The sequence below is a fragment of the Chiloscyllium punctatum genome, chromosome 36 (assembly GCF_047496795.1).
Source record: "Chiloscyllium punctatum isolate Juve2018m chromosome 36, sChiPun1.3, whole genome shotgun sequence".
NCBI lineage: Eukaryota > Metazoa > Chordata > Chondrichthyes > Orectolobiformes > Hemiscylliidae > Chiloscyllium > Chiloscyllium punctatum.
In genome coordinates, this window is record NC_092774.1 from 19,058,266 (window position 1) to 19,067,278 (window position 9,013).

General features: G+C 47.6%; 1 protein-coding gene across 2 annotated transcripts; it reads right to left on the reverse strand.

Moving 5' to 3' along the window:
* Window positions 1-330: 330 nt before the first annotated feature.
* Window positions 331-7,688, reverse strand: LOC140460856 (uncharacterized). 2 transcript variants are annotated; one of them, XM_072555550.1, is made up of 2 exons: window positions 7,542-7,688; window positions 331-1,911 (listed from the first exon to the last, which is right to left on the reverse strand). In XM_072555550.1, exon 2 carries the CDS (start codon window positions 1,502-1,504, stop codon window positions 527-529), a length of 978 nt encoding a protein of 325 aa, XP_072411651.1. In that variant the 5' UTR covers window positions 1,505-1,911; window positions 7,542-7,688; the 3' UTR covers window positions 331-526. The 2 variants fall into 2 exon arrangements, with proteins under 2 accessions (XP_072411651.1, XP_072411652.1); XM_072555551.1 differs by lacking the exon at window positions 7,542-7,688 and adding an exon at window positions 3,017-3,308.
* Between the last annotated feature and the right edge of the window lie 1,325 nt (window positions 7,689-9,013).

Consider the following 9,013-nt stretch of genomic DNA (forward strand, 5'->3'; position numbering starts at 1 on the left):
CTCTGCACTCCTGAAAAATTGACAAGTTCTCACGATACTGGCTGCTCATTCACGACTCCAACTGATATGCGACATTGGAAGCTTAGTGCAGGAAGCTGAAAGAAATGAGCAGCTTTAAAACAAAAACTCTTGGAGCTCAAAGCTTTCAATGAGAGTCTGAGCACAGCAGCAAGTTCAGGTAACCTTTATTGCGACCCAACTTTGTTACAGCTTCAAACCCCCTCAGCAAAATGGCAGAGAAAAAGCAGTTGCTTTTTAAACAGCTCAAAGTCAAAGCGCACACACCCCCCCCCCACCCCTATTCTCCCCCACCCCCACCCCATCCCCCATCACTTTCTTTACTCTTGGTCACCACCAAGATGTCCCTTTGTAATTGGATCCTTGGTACAGCCTTAACCTGGAGGAATTATTGCCTCACTCGACAATTTCAACCCATACCCTGTATAGCACCATCTGCTGCAGCGGGATTCAAACCCGGGATCCCTGGAACTGGGTTAATAGTCCAGTCGATAATGGCACTCAGCCATCATTCCTTCAATCCCCCCTGCGGTGGTACGTGAACTCGCTGGTGCCTCTGAAGGTGGGAGGAGCGCGTGAAGTCCTTTCCGCACTCGGGGCATCTGAAGGGCCTCTCCCCAGTGTGGACCCGCCGATGGGTCAGCAAGTGGGAGGAATTGCTGAAGGCCTTCCCGCAGTCGGTGCAGGGGAATGGCCTCTCCCCCGTGTGGGCCCGCTGGTGTCTCAGCAGGTTGGGGGAATGCCTGAAGGCCTTCCCACACTCGGGGCAGCTGAAGGGCCTCTCCCCCGTGTGGACACGTTGGTGTCTCAGCAGGGTGGAGGAATTGCTGAAGGCCTTCCCGCACTCGGGGCAGCTGAAGGGCCTCTCCCCGGTGTGGATCCGCTGGTGGGTCAGCAGAGAAGAGGAATTGTTGAAGCCCTTCCCGCAGTCGGTGCAGCTGAAGGGCCTCTCCCCCGTGTGGACCCGCTGGTGGGTCAGCAGGGAAGAGAAATCGCTGAAGGCCTTCCCGCACTCAGTGCAGCTGAAGGGCCTCTCCCCCGTGTGAACACGTTGGTGTCTCAGCAGGGTGGGGGAACTGCTGAAGGCCTTCCCGCACTCGGGGCAGCTGAAGGGCCTCTCCCCGGTGTGGACCCTCCGGTGGGTCAGCAGGTTGTAGGCCTGGGCAAATCTCTTCCCACACTCAGGGCAGGAGAACGGCCTCTCCCCCGTGTGGGCCAGCTGGTGTCTCAGCAGGTGGGAGGCCCGGGTAAATCTCTTCCCGCACTTGGGGCAGTTGAAGGGCCTCTCTCCCGTGTGGGAGCGCTGGTGCCTCAGCAGGTCGGAGCATTTGTAGAAGGCCTTCCCACACTCCGGGCAGGAGAACGGCCCCTCCCCTGTGTGGATGCGCTGATGAATCTCCGGGGCAGACGGGAAATGGAAGCTTTTTCCGCCATCAGCACACTTCCACCGTTTCTCCACGGGGCGGGATTCCTCAGGTTTCTTCATGGCCGAAGCTTCAGCTGCGCGCACACACACGTTTCCAGCCCCTCCCTGCCGTCAATTCCTCTTTCCAGGCTGTAGATGCTTCTACACACCCCACACTCAATGCACTGCAACAGTAGGGTCTCTCATCCAGTCCCACTGATGCTGAAAACGTACTCAAACAGGAACCAAAACGCTTTGCTGCTTCTCACAGACTCAGTTGAAAATTGTTTCCTGTCCCGATGGATTGAGCGACTGTCAGACATTGACGTCAAAGTGAGGTCTGCAGACGCTGGAGAGTCAGTGTCAAAATGTGTGGTACTGAAAAAGCGCAGGTCAGGCAGCATCCGAGGAGCAGGAGAGTCAATGTTTCGGGTGTAAGGACTTCATGCGTTGATTTTGAAGCTTCTATCTTCAAATCTTCAAGTACACTGTTTAAAAAGAGATTACAAAAGTCATCACTGCCAGGGCAGGGTAAAAATTCAGAACAAGCAATTCTACTTTCTGTGGAATATTCTGATCTTTTGATACTCCACAAAATTGAAAGCACCATCCCACTCTCTGTTCTCACTCCGATATAACTAATTCCCCTGAAGGTGCTGATTCATCTTACAGGGGCAGAAAAAGCAAAAACATCAAGACTGACTTCTCTCTGAAGTTTGGATAATACCACCTGAAAATTAATATCTTTCACGACACTGGGATCCTGCTGAGAGTGAGCAGGTCTGATTTTGGGAAGCATAAAAAAAGTGTCAATTCAGGGTGAACCTGCAATGCAGCTTCTTGAGGAAGGACCAGACACAAAATGGTTAATGACCCCGAGAAGGTGGGAGCAAAATGAGACATCAAGGCATTAACACCGACGCACTTCAGTCAAACTGTTCTGCTCCCAGTCAGGGCAAAACATGCTCTGAAAGTCCAGCCTTCACAATCACAAGATGGTCATAAATCCTATCCCTCAGAATCCTTTCCAACACCTTGCAGACGACAGATGTGTTCTTGCCTTCCCCCACAAACATCCACTTCTTTGTTGTTCAAAAATCAGATGAAACCAGCCTTGGATATATTCAATGACCTTATTCTCTGAATCCTTTCAAGTTTCACAACATCCTTCCTCTAGCAGAGATACCAGAACTGCACACAACATTCCAAAAGTGGCCTAACCAATGTCTAGTGCAGCTACAACATAACTTCACAACTTTTATAAGAAGAGCATTGGGAAAGTTTTCAAAACCCACAAAAAGAATGGAGGGATAAACCGATCTTTTGCGGGTCAGCTTGGAACATCAGGGCGGGGGGATGGGAATGAGGGAAGGAAGCTGAATGTGCTGGAGCCAAGGTGGAGGAAGAACAGAGGATGCAAAACCGGCTTGAAGCTGCAATGAGGAATATTGCATGTGCTGTACTTGTACCTGTTGCAGTTACTGGTGGGAATCGGGTGCATTTTAAACATCAAAACAGAAAAGATATCCAGCCCTCCCCCTTCCCAATCTCTATCCTTCAGTCCCTCCTCACCCGGGTAACTAAGACACATACCTGAGTTTGAGGAGTCTGCTCCCTCCCTGGATTCACTCCAGTTGCTCCAAGTGACCAATTTCCCCTCCTCCCATCTCTGTCTCCCTCCCAGGATGAAGAGTCGCCCAGAGGGAGGGAGATTCACATTGAAACGGACAGGACCACTTCCGCGTTGTGACGTCACAAAGGAACTAGGGGCGGGGCGAGGAAACGTTACGGTACAGGAGGCGGGGCGAGGAAAAGTGGAGGTTGAGGGGGCGGGGCAAGACCGACTGCGGGACGCTGCACTGCGCATGCGCTGCTCCTTGGGGCGTAGGGCAGGAGAACACACTTTCCAAAAGCCCCCTCCCTTCAGAGAATCCCCACAGTGTGGAAGCAGGTCACTCGGCCTCACCAACCCTCCCACACCCACATCCCTATCCCCATTGCTCTACATTTAACCCTGAGTCATGCACCTTACCTGTACATTATGCCTAATTTAGCACGGCCATTCCACCCTAACCTGCATATCCCTGGGCACTATGGGTAATTTAGCATGGCCATTCCATCCTAACCTGCACATCCCTGGGCACTATGGGGAATTTAGCATAGCCAATCCACCTTAACTTGGATAAAGGTTAAAATTACAACTCCAGGTTGTAGTCCAACAGGCTTCTCTGGAAGCAGTAACCTTTGGAGTGTCATGAGACATAAGCATGGAAACAGACCCTTCGGTCCAACCTGTCCATGCCGACCAGATATCCCAACCCAAACCCATCTGCCAGCACCTGGCCCATATCCCTCCAAACCCTTCCTATTCATGTACTCATCCAAATGCCTTTTAAATGTTGCAATTGTACCAGCCTCCACCACTTCCTCTGGTAGCTCATTCCATACACGTACTGCCCTCTGCATGAAAAAGTTTCCCCTTAGGTCTCTTTTATATCTTTCCCCTCTCACCCTAAACCTATGCCCTCTAGTTCTGGACTCCCCGACCCCAGGGAAAAGACTTAATCTATTATTGGAAGCAGTAACTTTTGGAGTGATTTGGGTTCAATTCCCGCTTCGGGCAAATGTGCGGCATTTGCACGTTCTCCCAGTGTCTGAGCGGGTTTCCTCCCACAGTCCAAAGAATTGCAGGTTAGGTGAATTTGCCATGCTTAATTGCCCTGTAGTGTAGGTGCATTCGTCAGGGGTGAATGTCGGGGAATGGGTCTGGGTGGGTTGCTCTTCGGAGCGTCAGTGTGGACTTATTGGGCTGAAGGGCCCGTTTCCACTCCGGAGGGAATAATTATTTATATAAAATGCCCCCGATCCATTAGAGGGCCCAACATTAGTTTTAATTGGGTAGTAGAAATCTGAAGTATAATTGCTCGCTTCAGGACATCCAGACGTGAATGAATTTGGCACAGGACACATTGGGCAACTATTAAAGAATCCGTTGTATTTCACTGGGTTGTGGACTCATGCAGAGACAAGAACAACTTACTTTGATAACAGTGTTCGATTTGCAAATGGAACGGCTGACCGATATTGAGAGTTTGCACACATGGTTAAGCAGCTATGGGTCATAGCCAGGATTTATGAGGCTCAACTCCCTAATTTGCACTGTTCTGGAAAGTGTGTGCTTCATTTGCCTTGGAAGGAAGAAATAAACAAGAGCTGACAAACAGGTATGAGGAAAGTTGGAAAATGTTACAGAGAGACACACACACACAGGCAGAAGTTTGCAGGAAAGTTAACACTTCATAATCTGGTTTCAATGCACATTAGCCTGGGTATGGTACTGATATCACAGGGGCCTCAAAAAGGGCACTCCCTCAATACTCAAACCAAAACATGGGTGCCCCCTGCTCGACTGGTTTGTGTTCACTCTTTGCTGCTGCCTATTTCAGTTGATGATGTACATTATTGTACACGCTCACAAACCTGGTGGCACCCAGATTTTGGGAAAGCAGCTAGGAAAAGATCTGAAGTGTGTTTAATTTGTGAACAAACAAGGTGCAGACTCTAAGAGGGATGTCCTGTGTTTGTTAACCACTTCCTTGCCTGGTCAGTCTTTTTTACTTGTCTACAACTTGCATATATAGTATCACCTCCCATACATTGTCATGAATATTGTCTAATAATAGTAGATGTATTTAGCAGATGAATCAAAACCATCTCAAGTGACTGAAACAGCTGACACTGTATTGTTGGACAAGTGGGAAATATTTGCATCAGTTAACCAAAACACTTCAAAGTTTACAGTCACGGGTATGTCAAGCTGAAGAATTAGGACCGGGGCATTTTGGAGCCTGCTTCCTTGGACAGAGAATTCTGCAGATACACGACTCTCTGGGAAAACCAGCAGCCCTCACTTCCTCCTCCTCATCTCAGTCCTAAACCTACTCCCCCCAAAGCTTGACGCCTCGTCTCAGCTACCAGCAGAAATGACTGGATAGCTTTTGCATTTTGTCGGGCTGCTCACTTTTTTTAAAAAAATGTATTTTCGTCAGTGTAGGGGTGAGGTTCACAACTAGAGGGCATAGGTTTAGGGTGAGAGCAGAAAAATATTAAAGGTACCTAAGGAGCAACTTTTCCATACAGAGGGTGGTGCATGTATGGAATGAACTGCCAGAGGAAGTAGTGGAAGCTGGTATAATTACAGCATTTAAAACACATCTGAATGGATATATGAACAGGAAGGGATTAGAGGGATAGGAGCCAAGTGCTGGCAAATGGGACTAGATTAATTTAGGATATCTGGTTGGCATGGACAGGTTGGACCGAATGGGTCTGGCTCCGTGCTGTACATCTCTATGATTCTAAATAATAAAAGTATATTTTTCTAAATAATAAACTATATCCATGTTAATAAGGCTTAGTGCACCACATTTACTAACCATTCTCAACAGATCCTGCCCCTTCAATAACTGAGGAACATATACATGCTGGTGCATAATCTCCTTCACTAGGATTTACACACTACCCTCAGCAATTGCACAAGTAACAGCAAAGGATAAACAGCACAAGGATTAAAGAAACAGTGAGGGGGGAAACAGCCCAAGGATTAAACAAACAGTGAGGGGGGGTAAACAGCCCAAGGATTAAACAGACAGTGAGGGGGGTAAACAGCCCAAGGGCCAGTAAAAGCAGATGGAAAGTGAGTGTAAAATGTCACTATGACAGGACAGGCCCCACATTCCCCACTGGTTGAGCTGAAGGGCCTGTTTCCACACTGTTGGGAATCCTTCTGGGCTGATCAGAGTCTAGCGACCCGGCTGTATCAAAGAATAAACTATTGCTTGTGTGATTGACAAAGAGTCATTTCCAGGTGTGTTTATTGACCAATCCCAGAAATCCGAAGATCCGGACTAGCAGTCCGAACAGCCAGACAGGAAATGGTTAATGTCCCCAGGATGTGGGGAGCAAATAAGACACCAAGGCGTTAACACCAACACCAGGGAGAACCTGAATATACAGACGTGACAAACATTAGTGGCAAGCCAGAATCACAGATGTACAGCACAGAAACAGTCCCTTCAGTCCATGCTGACCAGATATCCTAAATCAATCTAGTCCCATTTGCCAGCACTTGGCCCATGTCCCTCTAAATGTTTCCCAACATATACCCATCCAGATACCTTTTAAAGGTTATAATTGTAGCCAAAACTTCCTCTGGCAGCTCATTCTTTACACACACCACCCTCTGTACATAGGAGTTTCTCCTTAGGTTTCTTTTAAATCTCACCCTAAACCTATGAGCAACCCCAGATCAAAGATCTTGTCTGTTTACCCTCGCCATGTCCCACATTATTTATACAAGGTTGTTGGGTCACCCCTGTGGGATATAGGTAAAGCACTGTTACTTCTGCAACCATAATTGCTTCTGCATGGTAAATGAACTAACACCAGGGTATAATTGTTTCAGCCAACAGTGGAGTTAACAAGAATGAAAGCTATGTGAAGGAAATATATAATTGCTTTTGTATTAGCTAAAATGTGCATACATGAAATGTGCCTGCAAACAATGTTACAGACAAACAGATAAAGGTGCTGTGAGGGGAGGGGGTGTAGATTAAACTAGATGTGCTCGTACAAACAGTTATAACCATCTATTTCCTGCTTCTGCAAAAACAAAAAACACACAATCAAGGAGGTTAGAGAGCTCAGTGTCGGCGGAAAATGGGAGGAAATGTTGCTTTCGCAAACAAGGAAGCAGCTGGCAGTGAAAGAGGATATACGCTAACACTTTGTTCACACACAAGGCCGGATAAGGCAAGAAATAGACAAGAGTAATGGGCGCCACCGGGAAAGAATGGAGCTTGGAACATCAGGGCGGGGGGAAATGTGAATGAGGGAAAGAGGCTAAATGTGCAGGAACGAAGGTGGAGGAAGAACAGAGGATGCAAAACCAGCGTGAAGCTGCAATGAGGAATATTGCATGTGCTGTACTTGTACCTGTTGCAGTTACTGGTGGGAATCGGGTGCATTTTAAACATCAAAACAGAAAAGATATCCAGCCCTCCCCCTTCCCAATCTCTATCCTTCAGTCCCTCCTCACCCGGGTAACTACGACACATACCTGAGTTTGCGGAGTCTGCTCCCTCCCTGGATTCACTCCAGTTGCTCCAAGTGACCAATTTCCCCTCCTCCCATCTCTGTCTCCCTCCCAGGATGAAGAGTCGCCCAGAAGGAGGGAGATTCACTTTGAAACTGACAGGGCCACTTCCGCGTTGTGACGTCACAAAGGAACTAGGGGCGGGGCGAGGAAACGTGACGGTTCAGGAGGCGGGGCGAGTCCTTCAGCGGGCCGCCGCACCGCGCATGCGCGGCCCCAGCAGCAGACGGGGAGAACAACTCACTTTCCAAACCCCCTCCCTTCAGAGAATCCCCACAGTGTGGAAGCAGGCCACTCGGCCTCACCGACCCTCCCAAGGGTCACCCACCCACACCCATTCCCCCACATTGAACCCTGAGGAATTGTTAGAAACGAAAATCGCTTCCTAATAATCGCTCGAGACAAATTCAGGAAAACAAAGGTTTATTTCCAAGTCTGCAGAGTTGGGCACCCTTCTGAGAAAAAGGCGCCCCGAGGCTTACAAAGTTTCTCATTATATACAGCACAAGTCCCTCCCCTCCTTGGCTCTAACCAGCCACGAGGTTCACATTCTTAAACCGTCATTATTCTCCAATTTGCACCCTTATCACAAAGTCTGCAACAAATGTCTCCAGAGTTGTTTTTTTACCCTGTAGTCTTATCAGTCAAAGACTTATTCTTCTCTGTCTGTGCTAGCGGTCTTATCAATCTGTAGCAGATGCGTTTTTCTATCCTGCAGTCTTATCAGTCAAGGACTCATTCTTCCCTGTCTGTGTTAATGGTTTCATCAATCAAGGACTTGTTTTTACTCTGCTCACAAAATGTCAGCATTTGCACAATTTAAGTTATCCTACTTTTGAGTATACAAAATGTTTTAGAAAAGAAGCAAAAGTCTTGTCCTTTATTATAGAGCAGCCTGTTGGTTCAGGCACATCTTAATTGTTTGAACCGAAATTGCCTCACAATTCCACCCTTTCTCTTTTTAAGATGTGCCTGACCAAGATAAGTGTGAGAGGTAATTTCGGTTCAAACTTTAAGATGTGCCTAGACCACAGACTGATCTATAATAAAAGACAAAACTTTTGCTTCTTTTCTAAAACATTTTGTATACTAAAAAGTAGAATAGTTTAAAATTGTGCATGCAGTTTGTGAGCAGAGTAAAAACAAACAGGCCCTTGATTGATGAAACCATAAACACAGGCAGGGAAGGATGAGTCCTTGACTGATAAAGACTGCAGGACAGGGAAACGACTCGAGAGACATCTGCTACAGATTGATAAGACCGCTAGCACAGACAGAGAAGAATAAGTCTTTGACTGATAAGACTACAGGGGGAGAAAGACAACACCTCTAGGAACATTGGAGACATTTATTGCAGACTTTGTGATAAGGATGCAAGTTGGAGAATAATGACGGTTTAAGAATGTGAACCTCATGGCTCGTTAAGAGCCAGGAAG

Bases quoted from the DNA above. Each gene is read 5' to 3' on its own strand.
- LOC140460856 (XM_072555550.1), bottom strand. From the start codon at position 1,504: ATGAAGAAACCTGAGGAATCCCGCCCCGTGGAGAAACGGTGGAAGTGT.